A 25039-nucleotide genomic window follows, 5' to 3' on the forward strand; every position below is an offset into this window, starting at 1 on the left:
GGACTGAGGAACATTAAGAAAATAACTGTGAGGGGTAAGAGTCTGGCTGCAAGGAAATGTGTCACTGAGGGAAGTAACAAAAACTGACCTAAGGAGAAAGATTTTTCCAGTAGCCTCCCTCTTGTGGGAGAAACCAAGAAAAGCAATGCAAGGAGGATTATTATTTTTAAATATGCAGTGCCCTTTGATTAGAAATATCCCTAAGGCAGATGATGAGGGAGGCTCATGGTGCCTGGGGGCTCCCAGCCAGGGTGCTGGCAGGTCTGGGCTGCGCCCGCTCTCGGTCCTGGTTTGAGAGCCCCAGAATAGAATTTCTCCCAGGGGGCAATCACAGGGGGGCAGGAGGGGCAGCTGTGCCAATGGGGAGGAGAGGGTGGGTCAGGTGACACCAATGGACCAATCACAGCCTCCCTTCCCATGGTGCTCAGTATATAAGGGCCCCTAAGCAAAGCCCTGGGGTTTCAGTGCTGCTGGGCTAGAGGGGTTGCTGTTGGGGGTTTGTTGTCTCTCCATGTGCTGCTGGTGTTCCTGGCTCTTTTTTTTACACTGTGGAGGAGCAGCATTTGATGGGACAGGTTGTTTTCCCCAGTATGGCTACTTTTCTGGTTTGTTTGGAGTTTCTTTGTTGTTGGTGGTGGTGGTGGTTTGGGTTTGGGTTTGGGAGGGTGGGGGCTATCTTTGGGACTATGGGCTTGGGTGGTCTTGTCTGCTCCCAAGTCCACTCTGGGACCATTTTTTCTCTTGCTTGGGACTTTGTTGTCACCTGGAAGGTGTGGGTTCTGTGTTAACATATTCTTGTGTATCTTTGAGCATACTTGCATGGATCTGTAATATAGTTTGATGTCTTTTTTGTAATTGCTAGCATTTGGGGCTTTTTTTTTTTTGTTGAATTGGTTCAAATTTGGGTTTTTTCAACCTCAGAGTCTTTCTCCCTGGTTCCTATGCTATCCTCCCCTGGGAGGGTGGTGGGATCACAGAGAGCCATTCTCAGAGTTTAGGGGCTGGGCCCGCTGTAAATTAGCTGTAAATTTTGACAGTCAGTTGGGCTGGCCATCTGCAGCCACAAGCTGTCATTTTTAAGCCCCAAAGCTTGGCCTGAGGTAGAATTTTCCTGAGCAGCATTCTTCGAAGTCACCATCCAAAACGAAGGCTCCTGTGAGGTGAGCTGCTGACTGCAGCCATGCTGCCCCTTGGCTGGGGCTGGGCAAGAGGAAGGAGGGCTGGGGACGCCGCTGGGGCAGCACGAGGGAGGGCCTGGGTGCTGCCACGATGGGGAGGGTGCGGGGAGAGGCAGCCGTGACCAAAGGCAGGTGGTGTGAGGTGCTAGAGCTATGCTGGTGTGAAATTCAGCAGGTGGTTTCTTGGGGCTTTGTTCCTTTTGTTGAGGGGAAAGGGTGGCTCGGGGAGAGGGCTCGGCCTGTGAGGATCCTGCACAGGGCAAGGACTGAAGGTGAATATCGGGGTGCCTGGTTTTTGGGACTGTGTGTCCAGGCTGTCTGCTGTCCCCCGAAGTGGAGATCCTCACCAATGTAGGCCAAGTCCTTTGTCCTATAAATACTTCTGATGTTAATGTTCAGGACCTGCAGGATGCCAAGAACTAGCTCAGTTGTTACTGAAAAGGTGTTTCCCCTCTTGAACAAGAACTCTGCAACCTGGTATAGCTAAGGGGGGCTGTTACAACAAAAGCACTCTTAATTTTTATTTTTATTTTTCCTGAAAGCTTCTGAAGAGGCTGGAGAATTACTTTTATTTACTGGAAGCTCCAGTAAATAAAATTAAACTGGAAGTCACTTGACTTCCTCTCTGGGAGAGCCTGAGGCCTGTGGAGCAGGCCCTGGCCTTGCCAGCTGCAGCGAGTTGAGGGCGCTGCCTTTCCCTCACTCCCTGCTTCTAGCACACTCAGGGAGCACCTAGTAAGGCACCTTGAGTATTGTGTTCAGTTTTGGTCACCTCAGTATAGGAGAGATATCGAGGGGTTGGAGCGAGTGCAGAGGAGGGCAACAAAGCTGGTGAAGGGCTTGGGAAAAGGCCTTGTGAGGAGCGATTGAGGGAGCTGGGTCTGTTCAGTTTGACGAAGAGGAGGCTGAGGGGGGATCTCATCATGCTCTACAATTACTTGAAAGGACATTGTAGAGAGGTTGGGGCTGGGCTCTTCTCACAGGTAATTAGGGACAGAACCAGGGGGAATGGTTGCAAGCTGCAACAGGGCAAGTTTAGGCTGGACATTAGGAAGAAATTCTTCACAGAAAGAGTGGTCAGACCCTGGCACAGACTGCCTAGGGAGGGGGTTGAGTCACCATCCCTGGATGTGTTCAAGTGTCATTTAGATGTGGTGTTGGGTGATACGGTTTAGGGGTGAACTTGTAGTGTAGGGTCAATGGTTGGACTCGATGATCCCAAGGGGCTTTTCCAACCTGAATTGTTCTATGATTCTATGATTCTATGACTCGGGGCCCCTGAGAGCCTTTTCTAAGGTTTTTGCAGCGCGAATTCCACCCAACTTGAGGAGCTTTCAGAAATGGTAATGGAAGTGAGCATTACTTTTTTTTCAATGTATTGAATCCCTTCTTTTTGGGATACAGTAGAAGATGCAGAGCAGGTGACTTGCCTGCTCTCTCACCACCTGATTTTCAGCAAAATGCGTTCTTTTCGACTTCAGTATTTAGTGTTTCTCTTTTGTATTTTGTCATTTTTAATAAATATAGAAAATTGTGAATATTATCCTTCACCTAAGGGGAATTGTTGTGTAAGTAGCAGAATATAAATGGAGAAAAATTAGAACTTAGGCGTTATTTCTGCTTAAGGTGAAAGATTTTTTTGATCCCTATTAAACTGAGAGGGCATTTAGTGGGTTGTTTGCTCCTCTCAGTACTCTCTGTGGCTGCATGTTCTGGACGAGATGTAAATTGCAGCATGTTGTAGTAAGTGTGCCCCTCTATGGCATACGCTTGGCCATGTTGGAAATCTAATATGAGGAAAATAAGGAAATTATGAGTACTAGAGCTAATGAAGCAAGATGATTATTCATAATCTGAAAAACTTTTTGTTTTAATTTTTTTATGTCAAAATACTTCAAAAGCCACTCCCAGCTCTTAAAAATTGCAATGCTAATGTTTGCAGATATAGTTCTTTATTAAATATTTAGCCAGGGCTTACTTAAGCTAGACAGTTGGAGTTGGATCAATATCTTGATATTATGCTGACCTTCCCAAGTAACAGTATAAGAGGGCATGCTAGAATTCTAATTATCGCTCATAATATGTATTTAATCTGATCTTATATCTGAATGAATCCCATGAGAGTAGTAATGTGAGTGAAGGCTGAAATGTTCTTACATGGTAAGTGCCTTTTCTTCTATTTGTTTAACTTTGCAGAAGAATAAACTGCATGATAAAGAGGCGTTTTCTCTGTGTTGGACAGGCCCCGTCTTTGCTCTGTTTATGTAGGGCCTGCAAGAGTGATCCTTCTGTAAAAAAACATAGAATTATTGAAATGCAAAAATGTTTTTGCATGTGGGCCCAAAGTACCACTTTCATTTGTCTTAGCTATGTTAATAAACTGGTTAATCTGTTAATATGTCTAGGAAAATGTTATTGCATTGGATCAAGATTTCTATGTACATAAGAGAAGACATTTGCCTAAATACAAGTAAAAAAAAAATGACTGTTAAATAGGTCTTTGAGTAAATCTGTACAAATTTTGTAAGGCAATAATCTGTAGGTTCACCTGGCATACTTCAAGTGCTTGTTTTGCCTGCTAGAATGCTGTCTATCATGTGAGATTCCCATGGGAGTAAAAAACCTCAGCCCCCAAACATCCTCAAACTGGCCACACTGGGAACCAGGTGCTGTCCTTAAATACGTACTGGTATGATTAGAAGTTGATGGAACCTAAAGATGTTGATGTAATGGTCCTGTGGGTCTAGCTTGACTATGTGATATGATGGGAACTAAAGAAATTAATAAACAGGCCCATCCTGACCTTTCACCAGCAATAATGGTGCTACTTTTTTACTCTATCAATGCTAAGTAGCTTAGGCTTGTTACCAAGGCAACCTTTCATAGCATCCTTCTGCTTCATTTAGGGGGCTAAAAGCACTGAAATAGCCTTTTGAATAAGGGACATATACCTAGATTATTTTTTCCTTTTATTGCAAAATGACAAACTGCACCTCTAACATAGGGCTGGATATTAAAAAAACAGTTTGCAGTTGCCATGTATTAACCCAAAGCTGTGTCTGAGGTCCAGTTACTTGGGATTTTGCAGACGACAAACATCCTAAAGCAATAATAAGCATAATTAATGGCTCAAGAACTGTGTTTTGAAAACGGAACCTGTGTCTGTGTTTTCAGGTTAGGGACATCTAGTTAAGATAGAGGAAATTGAAACGAAGCATGTTTTGCTTTTACTGTGGTTACTCTGTTGTAAGTAAAACTGATGTTAATATAGACTGTGACCAGTTGCAGAGGACTGAGCCAAGTAGCTTGTGTACTGTCTGAGGTTGTTCAGTGGGCTGTGATAATTTACATAGTTAATGGTTACTACTGGTCTGCCCGTGCCCAGTTAATGCTAGCCTTCTGGTTCATCTCCGGAAGTTCGGTAGGTCCATAACAGACAGGTACAATAGCCATTACTGGATTATCTAACACTCTTAATATGGCTAAAAGTCTTTCAAGTAGCTCCACAAAATAACATAGTGCATTTTTCTTGTAGAGGCAAAGTAAGTGTGCTTTAGCTATACAGTGAATCAATAGCAGACTGAGAAATAGAGACTAGGAGAGCCATAAATATTTGTTTGTCAAATAGATAGATGTCTCTCATTTCCTCTACTGTACTCTTTCTGCTGTGCACAGATTGTTTAGAATTTATACTTTTGTTATCTTCATAGGTGATGTGATTCTCACTTATGTTTTTCTTTCTTTTCCCTTTGACTTTTTCAGCTCTGGAGAAGTTATTTCTTGCTTTTAGCCTTCTGCTGTCTTTCAAAAGGCAGTGGGAAATGTGTTTAAAAAACCTTATGGGGGCAAGATGCCTCATTTTAGATGATGATATAGTCTTTAGCATTTATTTGCAAACATTCTGTTTCTTTCTGTCTGTAAAACTCTAACAGAAAGGTCCTAAAGCACAATTTGATCTTCAGAAACATGCTTATAGCTTAGTGATAAATGTGCAGTGTTTCAAACACCTAATTCAAATGCCACCATGCCTATTGTTAACTGACTTAAATGCTGAGTAGCAGCTTCCACTGCTTCAGAGCAAATGCATCTGTTAATTACTTCTGAAGCACTTCTCACTGCTCTTTGATTTTTTTTATTACAGGTGACTGTAGTACTACTCTTTACTGGTTGGAAAGCCACAGTGAAAATGTTTGTTTTCTGTTGTTCTGTATTTTCTCTTTTATAATCAGAGATGTTACTTGGCTCTTGTGAAGAGGAGAGTTTGAAGCAAGTAGGTTTTTGGTTGTTACCAGTTTGGTTTGGTAAGCTGTACTCTTTAATTTCCCAGCAGCTTGCTTGCGTTGTTCTAACTGCAAATGTCTCATCCTGTGATTACGTCACTAATCTCTTCTGTTGATGCCCTTAATACTTACTCACTTTGTACTAATAAATGCCTATGAGCATTATGATATTCCTATTATCCACTAATTGGTAGTGATGCTCTCTATTACTGGTACCCTAGGCTCTTGTTAGGAAAACAACTTGCAGGATTTCACTTCTGATTAATATTCTTTTGCTGGATGGATCCCAGGGTCTCCCATGCTCCTTTGCTGTACTTACTGGTGTTCAAGGCTTTGACCATCGCATTCATTAAGTCTATATGAAAACCTTCCATTTGTGTGAACAGAAGCCAAGGAAGTAGTTCAGCACATAGGAAAGCAGTTACAAGTTTTGTTTGCCTCTTGATCAAGATGTTTAGGAATACCTGTCTGCCATGAAGGAATTCTGTATGTTTTACCTCAAACTGTTGTAGAATCCTCAAAATACGGTGTTACAGGGAGTGTCTCAAATCATCTCTGCGTATATTTGTGTTTACTTAGCTCTGGGAGCAATGAACAGATAAATTGTGTGTAGGTAAATGCAAGGTGGTGAATGTATGAGCTGAGGAAGAAAACAATCAGCTTCATAGAGATGTACTTTGAACTGACCACTACAATTTTGGAGCAAGATCTTGGGCTTATGATATTCGTGAACAGTTTGGTTCTAAAGTAGTGGGTAGAAGAGGGGAAATTTTTTAGAAGTAATGAAGAGAAGCATATGAAATTTTAGGCATTACAGAAAAGGAATAAAGAACGAAAGTGACACTACTCTCCCACCAGGTAAGCATGGTTCACCTTTCTATTATAGCTAAACAAGAGAAAAGTGTAGTACTAATCTATTAGCTTTAAATGGCTCAATTGAATTGTTAATTGGACCTTTTGACCTCCAGGTTCCACAATTCCTACTGCCCTTTCAAGGGAGCTTGCAAAACAGGTGTGAAATTCATATCCCCAGAAGCATTCTTAAATTTGAAAAAGCATTTCAGATTGTTCAGTTTGCAAGTCTTGTTGTTTGTGCTTTAAAGATGTACAGGACAAAACTGAGTAAACATTGAGGAACCCTGGTGTGCTCCAGAGGCCAGTAAAACACCACAGGGCCATTTCATGATCAGAACAGACCTTGGTTTGCGTTAATTTCCATTGTTAAATCATCTTATTTACTGCAAATGTACATTCAGAGTTCCTAGGGATGGGCTCTTAGGAAATGCTTCAGTGCTGTCACAGGGAATTGTTAACTTTCCTTGGGGTCACAATATAGATTTGCTGTACTCTGTATAATGCAAAAAGGAAGTAACAGAACTGATATATACTTAGCTTGTGATCTAGGGGTGCACAGGATTTCTTAGCATGTGGTCTTGCTGAATAGCTTCAAAAAATAATGGGGAATCCTGCAGCATCACATCATCTCAGTTTTAAGGTTGCCAAACTTGTGTAGCTGCTTTGGCATTAAATGGGGAAAACAAGCAAGAGTTCTTAGAATAGCAGTCTTCGGGGACTGCAGTTCACTAAGCTTTGTCTCTTGTGGGTTAATAAAGGTGTTATACAGATTATTGTTAGAATATGGTCTTTAAAGGGAGAGGTTGAGCTACAGTACCAATTATTGAGCTGCAGTAGTATGCATCATGTGCTCAGATTCAATTAATCCGGTATTTTTTTTGCTTTCTCTGCAGCTAGGAGAGCGAGGCATGTACTTGCACAGCACTGGGCCTGTTCATCTGGGCACACTATCATCATCTCTTTAGAAACAGCCCTAGGTCTGCATCTTGCGTTCTTCCACTTGTGCTCTAAATATTGGCCTTATAAAGATTTACGTGTTTCCAGATTCACAGAATACACTAATAGCAGATAAAATACTGGCTCCTCTATAACCTTTCAGGTAGTTTGAATTTGGATTTGTCCCTGTAATACTTCCTTATGGCATGCCTCTGTGTTCCGTGGCTCAGACTACGTGAATTAGGATGATGTTTCTTCTGCCTCTTATAGTGTTTGCAGGAGTTGAGGGTGTAGTGAATGATGCGTTCTAAGCCTCCAATGAGGTCAATGAAAGCTCTGGATCCAGAAATAAGTCATGACATTTCAAAAACATCTTACCTGATACTAATGGGCTTTTTGTAGAAGCAGCCTATAATGAAAAATAACAGCAGCATGTTTTCAGCCAGCACGTGGAATGCTGTTTAGAAGTCCCTTCTCGAAGCTCTAGGGCATTTACATTGTTTCTTAACTATGTTTTCTCTTGAACTGTTCTATCCTGAGAAGTCTGTATAGAGTGAAGAAGAAATCTTACAGTGTCTGAAATTCTGAATGGCAAAACACTGTTTACGTTGGTAGTGAGGCAACCATTTCACTGGGAAAGTCTTGTTCGACAAGAGCTCTCAGTCTGCAATGTGATTCTTTTGAGATCTTTACTCTTGTGTGTAGTCCAGATGAACATACTGAGATCTCAACAAATAGCTGTTTGCGAAATTTGCTACTTATCTGTTAAAAAAAACCCTCAAACAACCAAACAAACCCACAAACAAAACATAAAAAAAAAACCAAACAGAAAAACCCCAAAGAGTCCAAACCCAAACACCCTGCCCTTGGGGGTGGGAAGAGGATAATAGCCCAAGTGTTTTGCTTTCTTGAAAATACAGTAATGAATTAGTAACTCAGTGGTCACAGCTTCAGACTATTCTTTTGTACCACTATTTTGTTTTCCATAACAGATGTGAGTCAGGTAATTTTATCACCTCCTACTGGAGGACTTTGCTGTTGTGTTACACTTTTTTTTTTCTTATTTTTTTGATAGATCCAGGCAGTTAGGGTTTAGCCACTGAAGTCACATGTATTTCAGAACAAGCTAGATGTTCTGTATATGCTAAATTAACCTTTGAAATGTCAAGCAAGATTCATTTATCAAACATCTTTGAGCAAAATAAGTGAAAGCTGTTCCTTTAATCTCTAATCAAGTTTATGAATTAAACCCAAACAAAACTACTTGTCACTAATGGACCAATTAAGTACATATGAAGGAACCTAAATTAATGGAACTGACACATGCATACGAATGTCCGATTGGGCTCTAATGTGAAATGTTCCTAAGAAGATCTGCTTTAAATCATTGACTATGTGTTTCAAGTATGCTTTGAAAGTGTATGCAGGAATTGAGTGTGTCTGCAACCTGCATTAAGACAGACTCCTTATAAAGAGCTAAGAGGAGCGTTTGGAACAAAAAATATTTGAAATAGGTACACTAAAGATATTGCTTGGCCCACAGACAGACTAGATAAGCAATTTCTACAGGGGAAGTGCTGAAAGGAGGCAAATTGTGGAAGATATGTGTGTGTAGAGGAATGCATTTGGTTTTGTTTTTTTTTTTCTTTCATCTGAAAGGATCACCTATTTAATTAGGCCTAACTGTGCCAAATGGAACAAGAATTGCTACCAGGTGTTCCAGAATTATGGCTGGGGAAATACTTAAGGGGAGTGAGGGAGAAGTGCTGTGCCATTAACTGGCTTGAACAGGTGAAGTCACAGGTGTATTTTTAAGATTAGGCCTGTCAGTCATATCTAATCAGTAATCCCAAAGCTGAACAAACTGTGAAACTGTTTGGGTTTTTTGTCTAACTCTACAGGTCAAATCTGAAAATAGTGCAAAGAGATAAATTTCAAAAAACACCCAACCAATTAGTGTCATAAGTGGAGTTCTGTAGCTTCCTACTTTATGGGAAAATAACAGTAGTAAATTTTGACTGTTGATAGCATTCTCTTCAAATACAGCAAAGAAATGGATAGTGTGCTGTTCATATATAGGTAAGGAAAGACAGGAGGAGAATTTACACCTATCACACTGTTTAGGGATTTGTTGGTGCTTCTGAGACCTAAAGCAACTCTTCAGGCTTTTGAAGTCATGAAATTATTCTGTCCAAAATGACAAGGCTTCTTAGCACTTCATTTGCTATATCTTACATAAACAAATTTGTCAACAGATCTTGGTTGCATTTTCTCGTGGTAGCTGTTAGGCACACAAGGCTTTGACTGTGCTTTCTGCTTGTAGTCTGCACTATCTTTCCTGAAATGGTACTCTTAGTTCTTAAATTTTTGTTCACAGTGTATCTGTCGCAGCATCAACATTCATCAGAAAGTCAGCAGGCAAAATAAGATGTGCCGTTCTTCAATGTAGTCTGTTTGACCTAGATTTGGTGGTGTTTCTGCAGCAGGCACTACATAGTGGCTAATTCTTGCATAATTTATTGCCTCTAGAAAAGGTGATTAAAAAAATGTTTGTCAGAACCTACTTGAAATTACATGAGCTGGACTAATAATATTTGTCTCAGTAAGGTTCAAGAACAAGCAGATGAACAAAGGTATTTGTGAGCATTATGCTTACTTGGTGAACTCGGCAGCTCTACATAGTGAATATGATCAAAAACACTCTAAAGGGAAAGTAATTCCCATGAAGGAAATACAGTGTGGTGTGAGTTACAACTTCTTTTGTAGCTGTCTTATACTGTGAGATTATATTGCAAATATTGGCTGAGTTCTGTCCTTACAGTGTAGGTCCAAGACTCATTTATGGATTGATACTCAGAAGTATATTACCAGCAAAACCGCATGTGTGTTAGTGAATGTAATGAACCCATGGAAACTAAATACATAGTTAAATATGGTTAGGATTCATAGGCATAAAGGACTGACAAAGCCTCTGTAACAGCTCTAAATCAACTAGAAGTAGCATAGACCAGACGATCAAAACAGTAGCATAATATTGCAGAGGACACACCTGGAAGATATTTTTGTATTAAAATCCCTTGAATTTTGAAATGCTATCATAGCTGCTAAAGTGCAGGGTTGATCTCCTAAAGTACCTCTGCTTTTTACTGAATAGGTTGAATATTAAGACATGTATGATGGTGAGAACTGTACGTTTTTCTGTGGTATCTTAGCTGTATATAGGACACTACTAAGACTCATTTCCTTATAAAGAACAGACGGTTATGTTATGTTTAGAGATATACCTTTTTGTCTCCATTACAGCCTTTCTGGTGAAAGAGAAATCAATAGAGAGGTACTGGTTTCGGTTATTATGAGGTATAGCTGCAGCGTGCTGGAAATTTAGTATCTTGAATTCATCATCCTGTGATTGATCTAGACTTACAGGAAAGTTCTATAATGTTAGTGAATAAATCATTGGATGTGACTTTTCGTGCCCAGAAGCAGTTCCATGTTTCAACACATCTGTAGCTTGTTGCAGGTGTGATACCAGCATATGAACTTGTTTTGCTGGAGTCACACCAAAGCTTTGATTTCTATGTCTCACACCCTTTCAATCCAGTGGCCATATTTCCTGTGATGAGCCTTGTTTTGTCATAGACAAAATCGTTTTGCCACATCTTGTAGGGCTGCTGTAATGTGGCAGGTAGCCGCTGAAACTGGCCAGTGCATTGGCCGAGAGCAAATCAAAGCGTTCCCTAGTCATCTCTGGTGGCTGTCACATCTGCTTGGAGCTGCACACGTGGCATTGTACAGGGACTGTCCTGTCAGCAGCTGGTGATAGCACTGCCTTACTGCCTGTCTTGTGCTAGCCACATAGCCTACAGTTCCGCTTTATCAAGAAAGATCTTGAGTGCAAATTGGAGCACAACTCAAGTACTTCAGTTTCAGAGTTCTTCATGTATTTTTCTTTTAGCTTGCTGAGATGTACTCAAAACACCTAGGTGTTTTTATAGTCCAAATATCTTTCTGGCTGCCAATGTAGAAAGATAGTATTTGTGGGATTCTGTTATAGCATAATAAATCAAAAGCAGTCCAGCAAGCATGTATACAGAGATCAATATAGCACATCAAAAATGGCATCATTATGCACTATGTCTATAAAGATAAAATAAACTGTCAATGTGAATTCAGAACCTGAGCTGAAAGACTGGCACACGAATGACACTTTTGTATATGAATGGAGCTTGAAAAGGCTATTAGTTATTTTAGAAACCTGATTTATCTATTATATTCAGTGTACAGATGAAACCAGCAATATTTACCTTTTTCTTTGATCTCTTTGACTTCTTGGAAATGTTCTTTACTTTTGTGTGGAGATGATATAAAACCTTGGGAGGGAGAAAAAGGAGCAATATACTGAATGGGAAATTGAATTGTGTATATTAGTATTTGAACTTCTCACATAAGCACTAAAAATAATTTGTTGTAGCATGCCTTCAAACAAAATTAAATTTGATGCTTTGAGACTCTTAATTCAAAGCTCTCCACAGTTTGATCTTTGCAAAACAAGGTTTAGAAAAGGGATTAAAACTGCTATGCTTCCGGAAGATGTATTTCAGCATACATTAAGAGCTCAGCTGGCATAATGCTGAAATCCACAGGAGTCTTTCTATGGATTTTGGGTTTCAGATTGTGCCTCAGATTATCTCCGTTTATTCCGTAGGCTCATTATATACCCAGGCAGAGAGCAGGCTGCCACTGCTGTACCCTGGTGTGACTGCCTCGCAGCTCCTGAACGCAGCACTAACAAACGAGGCAGTCGGAGTGGGCTCTCCTTTCAGAATGGTAAGAAGTGGTAGAGCACTGCCAGGAAATTCTTAGTTAACCACATCTAGATCAAGCTTTAGAAACCCAACTGCAGCACAGGCAACATTTATGCTTTGGCTTTCGGAGCTAACACTAAATTTTCTAAGGCAGTTAATGAACAAAAAGATGCTTCTGTGAAAAGCATCTTGCCTTCCAGTTGCTGCTGTCCTCACCTATAGCAGTGAGGGCACAAACAGCTGGAGTTACAGTGACAGGAGTTAAGAGCTCTGGCTTTTTCCTCTTTGTCACAAGCAAGGTGTGAAGTTTAGAGATTCTTGGCTTAAAGTGCATTGTCCTGTCCTTAGCACTGATGATAGAAGAACAGAGTTAGTACTTGAAGTAACGTGGGGTTTTTTTGATTAAACAGACATGTACTTAAATTCCAGGAAAATATTGTTTTCTTTCAATAAGGTAGACATGCACTTGGCTAGTGACAAGGAAGTCCAGTCCCTGCAGTCCCATGATGTTCCACAATAGGGTATTCAAAATTCATAGAAAACTTTCTTTGCATGCTAGCACAGTTCATAGACTTATCAGTCTTAAACATGCTAAAGAGCAGTAAGAGAAAAACAGATCTGAGTGATAACAACCCACAAGAAGGAATGGGTTTCCTTCTGAATAAAACTCTGATCCTAAGATCTCATTTTAAAAGTCTTTGCAAGACACGGTGACTGAGCTTTGTGTCAAAAGAAAATCATGATGATGTCTTTATCTAATACTGTTTCTAGACACTCTGCATAGTTCTCCGTCTACAGGTTTTTCTCCTTGCCAGGAACAAACATCAAGAAAGAACAAATTGAAAAATAGGAGAAACAGCAAAGTTCTTTAGGGAATTTGGATATCAACTTAGCAGTTGTAATCTTTTTTTGTGAGCTGGTGTAATTTCATTCTCTATTTTCCTTCCCTCCTCCTGCCTCAGAGAAGTAGTCTATACAAGGAGAGAATATGGAAAGGGTTGAATCTATTCTCTGCTGTCTGTGTAGCTTGAGTGTACCATCCAAACCCCCAAGAGTCTGGGAGTGATCTTACCCTCTATTTAAAAATTACTCAAGTCACTCTTGCTTACCTTGGCGTAGCAGCAGGTGATGAGCACCAGAGGCAGGAGGTATCCCACCAGCAGGATGGTAATCTTGTACATCTGCTTGGCTGTTGAACCATCTGCCCAGTGCTCCCAGCAGAAGGAGCTGTTGGGTGCTTGCTGATGACCACTCATGAGGGCCTGGTGCTGGGCCACAGGGATGGCAATGAGTAGAGAGAGCAGCCAAATGACACCCACGCCGAGGGCAGCGTTGCGCTTGCTGCGGATGCACGGTGAACGCTTGGCATGGACCACAGCAATGTACCTGTCCACAGACATAGCCACCAGAGTAAAGATGCTGACCAGCATTGTTGCCATGGCCAAGTAGTGAACCCACTTGCAAAAGAAGGCACCAAAGATCCACTCTGGCAGGGAGTAGATGGTGGCCTGGAAGGGGACGCAGAAGAGCAGAAAGGAGAAGTCTGCAATGCTCAAGTTCAGGATGAAGATGTTGGTAGCACTGCGTGATGGGCGTCCCCCAGGCCGGAGACGCCCCAAAACAACCAACACCAATGTGTTTCCTACCATTCCTAGGAGGAAAATCAACCCAAAAAGCACTGGGACAATTACCACCTCCGGACCGCCCCTGGTTGCTCCTGACCAGCAGGTCAGGGCCCCTGTTTGGTTAGTCTCAAGGCTGCACTTGCTGATGTTGGCTCCAAGGGAAAGCACAAAATTGTCTTCCTGCTCCTCCATGGAGCCAGGCTGCTTGGAAGGCAGGAGCCGTTGCTGTAGCCCCGACTGCTGTCGAGCAGGTCTGTGTTTTTTAGTGGTGGCCAGAGGCTGAATGCTTGAGTTTTCCAATGTTCCGTGTCTTTCCTTTGGGAAGCAATTTTCTTCAGATGCTCTGGTGTAGGTTGTTCCAGGAACTGGCAAAAAGAGGGCTGAGGGATTAGTCTCATCCAAGAGGTAACTGCAGGTTTGGCAGTTAATGCTGGAGAGAAGCTCATGTGATAGAGAAACAGTCGGTGTCAGAAGGGCTGAGGAGGAGGCTGCGCCGGTGGTTGGATCAGAAGGAAAGCAGCTGCAGCTCGGCTTCCTCATGCCCCTCCTTTTCTGCTTCCCTCCCACACCACTCCCCTGGATGTGTGGCTGTCATGCCTGCTTTCCCAGCTCTGCACAGAGCTGTGGCAGAGAGAACAAATGCCATCTGCAACCAGAGCCCTTCAGAAAATAACCATTGATCACTGTTGTCCTCATACATTACTAGTGAGGAGGGGAAAAGCAAAGGCAAGTTCACGTCCAGAGGCATGGGTCAAGCAGCAGCTGCTGAGCAATAGCATGTGCAACTCTGCAAGGAGCAGCATTGGAACTGGCTGCATGAGGAGGAAAAAGGCTAAAATGTTCATTAATGGCAGCATTTTTGTGTTTGTTTTATATTTAATGTGCTCACATTAGATCACAAAAGCAATCTGAATAGTTCTATTTTCACACCACAGAACAAAAACCTGGGAGAGCCTTAGATTCAGCAGTTGGATCTTGCCACTTCTTGGATATCTGCCCAAATTCCTTAGTGCCTGAATATTCATGGATCTTGTTGATTCAACTGTAAAGATGTTCTGTGTTCAGCCCAGTAGTATCAAGAGTATCTGCATTGGAAAAGGGTAGCTGTGAGTGGCTGCAATATTCTCTGCCAGGGAACAGATATGGATTAAAAAATGAGTTATAAATTAATAGCTTAGTTATTGTGGGGTTTATGCTTACTTACAGAAACTGTATGTATGTTTTAGAGGGCACTAAGTAACTTGGTTTTAATGGTCTATTTCCTCATATTTCTTAAGAGACTGTGTGAACTCTACTAGTAGTAACGAAGGGACAAAGTTTAGGCAAACGTTAGTGGTACTGGCACACAGTGACTTATGCATGCAGGACAGCTTCTTGCATAGAACACACATCTCTATTTTCAGCGGTTACAAACCTAAGCACTTGGTCAGGGTGGGCTACCACTGGTTCCTGTGGATGTGAGGTTAAAACTGGAGGGAGCCCCTTAATATTTGGGACAAAGTTCGGAAAGTGAGAATTGCCCTCCCTTGTGACATGTTGCTGAGCTTATCGAGCCACCGTAGTGCTGTTTTTTTCTGATATACTCTTTTAGAATATGTTATGAAGCTAGACTCCTTATTTCCCCCCCTAGTTTTGAGGCTGGTTATGGGTTGAGGTGGGAAGTGGCCGGGGAGTGAAAAACATCTAAGTTGCAATGGAAAAATCTGTCCTTGTGTGCCAGTGAGCAGGTCACTGGGGCTGGACCAGCTATTTGGGTGCCACCTGCTCTCCTCGTCCCCTGCGGCCCGACTGCTTTGCGCGCTGTGACACCTCACATACCACCAAGTCTTCCAGTCCCCCAAATCTCCTGTGGGTTTGCTGGGATCTCTGCCCTCGGTTTGCAATGTTCGGAGATCCTGCTGGCCCTGGGGCTGTGCTGCGGATTTAAGTGCCACCTACTGGCATTTCGCCTTCACTTCTTTCACGCAGTTGTCCCAGAAGGTACTACTTAAGGAGCACCTGCAACAATCGCAACAAATGAAATGAAAGCGTGCTACTTTTTTCTTCTTCTTTCGGTCGGTTTAGGTAAAATAATAACTGCAGCACACGTGGTTTCTGTTGCAGGAGATTTGAGACAATGCATGCAGGTGTTTGAACATTGCATGTGTATGTCACCTGCAGGACAAACACAGGTTTTTGGATCTAAAAGATTGCATGGCATACTACGTAAAAAATGAGCTGAGGATGCAACAGTTCCAGCGGTGAGTGGTGACACATCATGGGATTGTTTTGATTTGTAAAAAAACTCTTCAAATATTCCTAAATTATTACAGAGGGGGCATAACCAGCTTTCTTGTCTGTCTGAGAATTTTTTTTTTTTTTAAATGGACTGCTTCAGTTGTATGTGTGTTTGTGGGTTGGTTTCCTCCCCCCTCCCGATCTTAGTGACAGTGTTATAACTGGAGGAGTGGGAGGAAAGGTGGATGGAAGGTGGTAGTTACCTGCTGAATTAGACATCAGTAACCTAGGTGCAAAAACTCAGCTTGCATTCGGTAGGGTACGGAGATGCTGCAAATCTGACTTCAAATGGTGGCTGGTGTGGGAGTATTCCTGACTGCTCTTACTTTGGAGGGAAAAATTTCAGCAAAGCATGTAAATTATCACTGGAAAACTTAGCCTGAAGCTATGCTTACTGCAGCATCAAAAATTTCCAAAAAAGGTAAACGTTCCTCCTTCTGTTTCTCTCTTTCTGCCACTTCTCAACTGCTTTAGATGATGTGGTTTTGACAGGGAGAAATCCCCTGTCCTTGAGAATTCACAGCCCAAATGCAGTTGGAAGGGAACTGACCGTACTGAGACAAAGAATTTGCAATAAGACTTATTCATGAGTCCAACAAGGAGGAAAAGATTAAGTCACTTTACTGAAAGCAGGAGCACAAATAACAAGTGAATATGTAATGTCTGATTTGCTGGGATCGTTCACATAGTGTGTAGTACTTTCAAGTTCGTGGAGTTTCACCTCAAAACCAGAAGCAATGCACTGGATCAAGACAAGAAACATTTAAACATCACTTAGAGGATGCAGGAAAAGGAAACTGAATATTCTCTATGACAGAAAAGTCATTGTAGCCTGACAGTCATTACCTAGATCAAGGCAGAACTGGGAGCCAGATGCTGATGCCTTTGTCTTGGCTAACGTTGGGCTACATGAAAGCATTGGACTCGCATGCTTGAGTCCCTGACTGAACAGGCATCAGATGTGTTGTGTTGAGAGAGGACAGTGCTGGAGCTGCACAGTTAAATTGATGGTCCCATAGTGAGGAGAAGAGAGGTAGAATGTCAGCCCTAGGAACAAGGTGAAGGGGAACCAAAACATTGCATGGTTGTATTTAAATGGTAACATTTTTAGCCTGTGTAGGTACAAACTAATTTGTCCGTTTTTCTGATTGCTAATGGGTGCTTCAGCTCCTAATTATACTGAACATCAGGTATGTTGTAAATCACTCTTACTGTTTTGATAGTCACGGTTCAGCTTTTTGATACTTGTGCATTAGCTCTCTGTGCCTCTTGACTTTTGAGTGTCCAGGTTTTGGCTTTGAGTTCAGCAGCTGTCACTGTATACTGTGCTCTTCAGAAGGCTGACTTGGCCTGAAAAGCGCTTTAAGCTGAGTGACAAGCTACTAAGAAACAGTAATGATAGGTCTGAAGTCTCTGTATTTGGATTGTATAGGATCTTTCCAATTGTGATTCTGAGCTTGGCTATGCCCTCATAAGAGAAGATGCAGTGTCAATTCCTCTTGGAGTATGACCCCAAGAGGGGCAGGAAAGCCTGCTGTCTGCTTTCTGCCCAAAAAATGAGAGCCCATATTCCATTCCTTTCCAACCCTGCATAATCCCTCTCCTAAAAGAACCCAAAACCTTCATCCCCTAGACACTAAATTACTTTTCCACTTGGCTGTAAGCCAAACTATGGTGTAGTCTTGCTCATGTAGGAACTATGATTAAGTGCTGCAGTGAGTACAAGCATCACAGGCTAGAAGAAAACAAAAATTGACTGTTCAAGCTAGGCACTTAGTGGAGGAAAGAGGGGGTTACAAAATGTAACTTCTGCTTAATGAATTTTACAGTTAAAAAGTCAGTATAATGAATAAGTAAAGTCTTTCAACTTTTGTGAGCTATGAGATTTGAGTCTTTTTTGGGTGGAGAATTGGAATTGATCCTGTGTATCTCACTTGGACCATGAAAACGTTAAATACCATATGATACGGAAAGAGAAGCATCTTTTATGGGGAGTCTGAAAATAGTTAATATGCTATGTCAGTATGTGAACTAAACTGGAACTTCAGTGGTGATAAAGAGCCATTCCCTCTCACCTATGGATCTTGGAGGGCCACACAGGAGTTTGGTAAATAGCTGCTGATTTGGTACAACCTGTGTGTGTTTGCGTGTGCACAGGGAGGAGCCTTCCAAGCACGGAAGGGGGTGGTTTAATCAAACAGCTGGCTTAAGGAGTAGTCTGCTGTGAATAGGTAACTATAGTCACAACTACCAAAGATCAATCACTTGGTCTCTTTTGAAGAGTTTCGATTTGATCTGAAAGGTTTATTAGACTGTGAAACTCTTTCCTGGTGAAAGGGGTTTAGATTGAACATAACTGGGAGTCCTTGTGTTTTAACTGATGACAGCTTCTAGCACAGCTGCTCTGAGCACTATGTTGTTGCCATTGAGATGGTACAGTCAGGATTTAAAGCAGATAGAGATTTATTGGTTGATTTGTAATCTATTTGTAGTCAGTTTATACTATTTTTCTCTGGAACTGGCTATTGGCTGGCTTCATTTGTAGTAAGTGTTGACTGAGGTAAGAGCTTGTGGAGTACCCAGCCATGTAACAGTGGCAAAATGAAGCATACTCTTAAATGTAAATGTAAGCTAGCTACTCAAACTGTGACAAACCATGAAAAAGTGTTCTGTACTTTCCCTCCCCAGCAAGGGCAAGAAGATCCTAAGGGTGGATCTGTGAAAATGTGCATCACTAGTGCACTTCGGAACTGAGACTGGTAATTGTCCCTGCTTCTTGTACCGCAGTCACTCTCCAAATTGACTTCTATTGGTCTGCACTACTTCCTAGCAAGTACAAAACCTAAAATATGGTAAGCTGAACTCTGGAAATGTTCTGATTTGGTGGAACTTTGTGTTGTATTTTACTCTAAAATTTGCATGGAGCTGATCTGAAGTGAATATGGTTCCCTCAAATGATTAGACCATTAACCTGTTTCTGTAGGTTAAATAACTTTAGATAAAATTCTAACTGATTTTTGACACTTAATCAAAGAAAGGACTGGCTTAGTACAAGGTACTTCAAACTAAGAAAAGTCATTTTGGTTCCAAGTCCTTCAGTGTTATATCCACACTGCTGTCGGGTTTATGCCACTTTCCAGGAGAGTCAGCTCTTGCAAATTCCAGCTTTCTCTCATCCATTTTAATGGGCTGGGAGAGGGAGCTGAAGTATACAATCAGTTTCCTTTTACAAAGATTTATGGAACACTACAATTTTTTCAGAGAAACTTTTGTTTTGGTCAGTACCTGAGTGAAAGGGTTGTGGAACTTCTATTTTAAGTCTTGCAGCATCTTCAGATTATTCACTAGGAATGATCTGTGGGTAGTTTATCGATTTTTCCGGGTATCTTGGCAGTCTTCATTCTCTGAGGGAATGGCGTTAAAACAGTAAGTATTTCTAAAAATCTCTTGGGAGGCTTTACAGGAGATTGAGGCCACAAGACAATATATAGTCTGCACGCTGACTGCCCGACTGCTTATATGCGGTCATAGAGTGCAGGCAGTGTATTTGAGAAGAAAAAAAAATTTCCTGACTGATGTAGGCTGCGTGGAAATAGCTCCCTCTAGTGGTGAGAAGACATATCCAGTGTTACAGAATATTCTTGGATGTATGAGAAACTAAGGTAGGTATTCAGAAGCTTTGGAATAGATAGAATTAAAAAAAAATTAAAAACCCCCAGCCAGACAACTTCCAATAATTACTGCTTCAGTGTGTACATAATTTGCTGTCCCCTAAATGTATGCGGCTCATGTTCAAACAGTTGTGTTTAAGAGTGTGTCTGTAGAAAGCTTCAAAACAAATCGGAGATTTGCCTTTCTCATCCTGAAGAGCTATTTTATAATGACCTGTAAAGTCAGTCTCTGAGGTAGAAAATTATGTGGGTGATAAACAGCTCCCATTCAACCTGATCCAGATCAAGAGAGCAGAAACTTTTTGTCCAATCTTCCTCTGAGCAATCTACCATACAGTTATAAAGCAACTGATAATAATCTCTTTGCCAAGCTCTTTTATCTCTTGAAGTAGTGTTTCATATTGTATGCTAAGATAAAGACTTTATTAATGCCAGAACCTACCATCTGCTAAAGGAGACTTAAATATAAACTCTGGTAAAAGGCTTAAGGCTCCGAGTAGCTCTTACACCTTTCAGGTGCTCTGCTAAAATAGCTAATCTACTGTTTAAAAAAAAATAATAAAAAATCTCCATTTTCTGTAGAGTAGGTCTGGGGCTATGTTTTTAAAAAACCCCACACAGTGTCTTTTTCTCCCTCTGTTCTGTGACTTGCATGTTGAATGCTCACAACGCTTTCTGATAGTTTAACTACATGCTGTGTTCAGCTTACTATTCCCAGAGAAGAAGTTAAATTAGAATAAGTCATGTGAAACTTGCATTGATTTCTAGTATATGCTATGGCATATATGCAGTATATGCTTAGGCGAGGGAAGGCTCTAATGTGCCAAAGCTGATTCAGTCTTGTGATCAGATATTCTGGGAAGTTACACAGGGGAGTGTTTTTAGTTAAGCTCCATGTTGTATACAAACAGTCATTTAATTCAAAACAATTGGTGAATAACAAAACCTGCACCCTTCTCTCTATGTTGCAGGAGCTCCAGGTAATATAAAGGGTAATTTGTCAAAATCCATTTTAATGCAACCTGTGTTGGAAATCTTTCAACTACATCAATGTATGACCCAGTAATCCAAGATCTAATTGTTTTATTTAACTTCCTTTTAAGATTATCTAGGTTATAATGGGAACTCTTGAGTACCTTTTTCTGTGAACTCCAGTGAGAATCTCTTTGAAATGAGGTACAGCTCAGCTCTGCTGGGCTGAGAAATACATCCGGGCTGAATAACTGACTAGGAGGACTGCAATTGAGCTGTTCAGCTATCTTTGATTTGACAGTTGTAAACCATATGTGAAACCTTTCCCTTTTGGTAAGGAATCAGTAACAATCCTCTGCAATCACTTTGTGGATTTTTTGAGCATATTCTCAAGATCTTTTGCTGTGCTGATGAATTAGACTGCTGAGAAGTGAAATTAGTACTTCAGTGAAAGCTTTTCAGCTTTAGCTACTTAGTGAACAGTCTAAGTCCCATCAGCTCCGTTCTTGAAGCAATAGCATCTTGAAAACTCTAAGAATTCAAAAGTCACAGTGATTTCTCTCTGTGTAATAGGCATAATGGTTGCACATACAAATAAAAGCAGCAGTGTAGAAATAGCAGGCTCTATGTAAACCGAAGTGTGTGTTGCCATTGACTTTCCTTTAGGCACTTTGGCATCCTCTTTTGAAGCGCTTAAGCAAATTAAGAACTGGTGACTTCCTTGTCTCTCCTAAAGTGACACTATCTCAGGCATGATGAGGCAGGTCTGGTTAAACACCACAGCAGTATAGATGCTTCTTAGTGTGGGGCTAAGTCCTTTTCTTTTGCATGTCTTCCTTACTGGACAGGTAGATGTCTGGCAGCTATTCCTAATTATAAATAGCCTCCAAATTACTTTTGCCATACCTATAATTTATAACAAAATTACTCTATTTGAACAGCCAAGAGTATTGTATCCACACTTTGCTTGCAGACTTTCTTCTGCAGTTTAATTTTTGATTATTCAGGTAGAGTTGTTTAACAGTGCTTGTTATTCATTTACAACCAACCGAGTAATAAACTATGATTTGTGCTCTAGTAGAAATTACATTGAAATGAAGTATGGATAAAGAAGATTGTTGGACATGCAGTGTTGGCAGGTATACGTAAAATTAGGACAAGAAGATGCCCAAACCATAAACCTCAAACCAAATGCTTGTTGATACTTTTTGCTTGCTCTGTAGACAATAAGCAATGTGTCCTGGCTCGTGTCATCAGATTCAAGATAAGGGATCTTTTCCTGTGTGCTCCTGTGCTTTGGTGCCCAGCTCTTTTGTAAACTGAGTGTGGTCAAAGTGATGTAAGTGATGTCTCACATTTTGGCCTTTCATGGAAGAACAAGGAGTCTTGATTCGGGTCGTCATATGCGACGTATTTGTAAACACATGTATGACTTGATGTAAAGTGTAATCAAATGCCAACATGGAATCTGAGGAGACGTACTTGTGAGAGCAAGAAGCAGAACATCACCCTGGAGACACGCTGCTCCCTCTGCTAAATACCAGTCTTGCTGGTGTTTAGCTGAAGAGAGGTGAGAAGACATTACAGCTTCGCTGGAGTTCGTGAGCTTGGTCTATACTGATTTGAAAACCAGACCATTCTGTGACAGCATGAAGACACTCGATTAGCTTCTCACAGTGATAACCTAGTTCGAAGCTGGCTCACAAACCTGTTTTTCCAATGTGTGTATCAACCGGAGTTTATCTAGCTTGCTGGATAAGATCACTGTCTGGTTCATCTCCGAAAACTCCTCTTTCTGTAAGAAGGTAATAGTGTCAGCTGGCTGCCTCTGGAGCGTAATGAGTTCTGCTATAGCTCTCCTCACCAAGTGCTGCTTTCTTGCTGTGTAAATCGCCCTTTTACTCAGTCACTCCAGACTGTGTCACAGTGCTGCGAAAGTGTCCACGCTGTGCTTCAGTATCATCTTAGCAAAAGGTTTCCATGGTGATTTTCTCTCATAGCTGCTTGGAAGTGCTCTTTTCAGCAGAACCACGGCAATCTTCCATCTACTGCCTCATTCAGACTACTGCCAAATTCCTCAAAGAAACCTGTTCTTAACCATCACAGTATGTTGTAGAGATGTTAGGATCAATTTTTTTCTGAGATAGTTTAAGTTGGTAAATTTTTTAGTCTATCAAAGACACCCCAAGACAAAGTACTTTGAAGTCTTTTATTAACACTTCTGTGAAAAAAAAAAATTTTAAAATATTATCTATAGGAACTCTTATTTGCAGACAGCTGTGAATGTTTAAGAGTACATGCTTGTGCTTCGTGTCAGATTTTGAGGCAGCTAACAAAATACTTGCAGCAAATTCTAGTGTGAGTGTTTTGTGGTTTTTCTTAGGTTTTTGGGGTATGGGGTTTTTTTTGTTTTGTTTTTTACATTTGAGTTAGTTTCTCTGAAAGCCTGTAGCAGACTCTGAGCAATTTTGCTTGGTTTCTGGGAACAAACAAACCCACCCATGTGAGGCAAGCTAGTTTGCATCTTGGTTCACAGAAGTAGTCTATGGTTCTGACAATTAGCAATCAGTCACTAGATCTCAGATTAGGTATGCTTTTAATTGGGAAGCTCCTGCCACCTTGTGGCAAGAAATTTCACCTTTCTTGAATAAAAAGAATGGCATCATCTGAACTGTTTTCATGGATACTGGTCAAACTTGAGTTGTCAAAGTTTAACAGCTTCAGCCATCCACAAGACACAGGGACATGAGAAAAAAGTTTGTTTTCCTCACTTGGTTTGTAACCTCTTTGATCTCCTAAGCTTAGATTAATATTTCTCACAAGGTCTTGTCTGAGAAATATTTGCAAACATGCTGACTTAAATTAAAATGATCAACAAACCTCCGATCACCTTCTCCAAGTATGAACACATTCCATTTTGGGACCTGAAACTAATGCCAAGATCAGTAGAGAATGGAATTTAATTTGCAATAGTTAAGACTGCCTGAATTGCTATTTTTATGAAAAGAGAAATCTTAATAGGTAGAATTTGCTCTTCCTCATGTGTTGTAGCAGTTTCTAATTAAACCACTGATAGCTACACTCAAAAGTGACAAAGTGACAGCCTTGGAGGTTGCAATCTTTATGTAGAAGTAGAGTACCAGGTTTGGATACTTGATAAGCAGGATTTATAATACTATTTTAATATGAATTATACCTAAGCCATTTCACTGTATGTAATTTTAAAGCTGATTTTTCCCCACAAAAAAACCCCCACAACTATATCCATGCCAAATGCTGGAGTGCTATTATGTAAAGTAATGATGCCACAGGCAGGTAGGGTATAAGGATTTTATGGAGAAACCAAACTGAAGTTAGAAATGGCTGCCACAGTAGGTATCTGCATTTGCAAAGCCCTACTTTCCCAGCTATAGTAGCCTACAATTTTATCTGTGCTGGTAGTAAAAACACTACCACTTTGGATGTGTAAGTATTGAAATTAGTGAAGCTGCTCTGTGGCTGGAACAAGCCTTCCTAGTGTGAAAAAGAGTTCCAACACATAATGTTATCACTCTGTGTCCTGAGAACACCTGGTAGGAATGTAAGTGCTGCAGTTATAGCTTCTCAGCTTGCTCCAAAGTATATCCGAGGTGAATATAACAAGATATAAATGTAAGGATAGCTGTTAGCAAGGAGAAGGAGCTGTGTCACAACGTTCTGGACAATAAAGATAGCTCTCAGGATATTTAGTAAGAGAACAATCCTACCAGATGGGTTCTGCAGGAAGGAGGTACATCACAAATGCCACATTATAAGAATTATTATGCACGAACAGCTGCTAAGGCTCATCCAGGGCTATTGAAATAAAAAGATAGAAGAAACCTGACTGTGAACCAAAGAAAGAATTTGGCTTTTAGTAGCTTTAAAATGAGTTACGTTCTGAATATGAGAAGAGTGAGCTGTTAAAAGTCCAAGCAGGAGTTTAGTGGCTCAGCAAAAATTGTTTTTAAGAACGAGTTGATGACCTTAGTTTTCCTAGAGTTATGTGGAAACATGGAGTTTTAGGTAGACATCAGATCAGTGATTTATCTTTACAAGTAGAGAAAATGAACAAAATAGGAAAAGTTAATTGCAAGCAATGATGGTTATGTAGTACTTGCTTTGGAAGAAGGGGATGCAAATTTGAAAAGTTGAAAATTAAAAAGGACTAAAACTAGACCACAAGTGGGAACATGAATCTGAGCCTGTTATTTGCCGCTTTACATTAAATTTGGGAGATACTTTCCTCTCATAAGCATAAAAATGGACATGACCTGGATCAAGCTTCAGATTAGGTAGAGGGTATCTTCTAAAGAAAATATTTGTCTTTTTCTCAATACTAAATTCATATTGTTTAGGGTCCTTTAGTCCACTTGAGCTGGTGGTAAATGTTTAGGAGTGAGGATTGCCAAATTAGTAATG

At 40.9% G+C, this 25039-nt stretch overlaps 1 protein-coding gene across 1 annotated transcript in view; it reads right to left on the bottom strand.

Moving 5' to 3' along the window:
- Nucleotides 1-13883, bottom strand: part of LOC104279837 (galanin receptor type 1-like) — a 14547-nt gene extending 664 nt beyond the window's left edge. The window contains exons 1-2 of the mRNA XM_009877267.1: nucleotides 13164-13883; nucleotides 11554-11619 (exon numbers count right to left, since the gene is read on the bottom strand). Coding sequence (XP_009875569.1) covers nucleotides 11554-11619; nucleotides 13164-13871 — 774 coding nt within the window. The 5' untranslated portion in view covers nucleotides 13872-13883. The remainder of the gene's footprint in view (nucleotides 1-11553; nucleotides 11620-13163) is intronic.
- Nucleotides 13884-25039: the final 11156 nt, after the last annotated feature.

Source organism: Apaloderma vittatum, unplaced genomic scaffold, assembly GCF_000703405.1.
Source record: "Apaloderma vittatum isolate BGI_N311 unplaced genomic scaffold, ASM70340v1 scaffold19489, whole genome shotgun sequence".
In the NCBI taxonomy this organism is placed as follows: Eukaryota; Metazoa; Chordata; class Aves; order Trogoniformes; family Trogonidae; genus Apaloderma; species Apaloderma vittatum.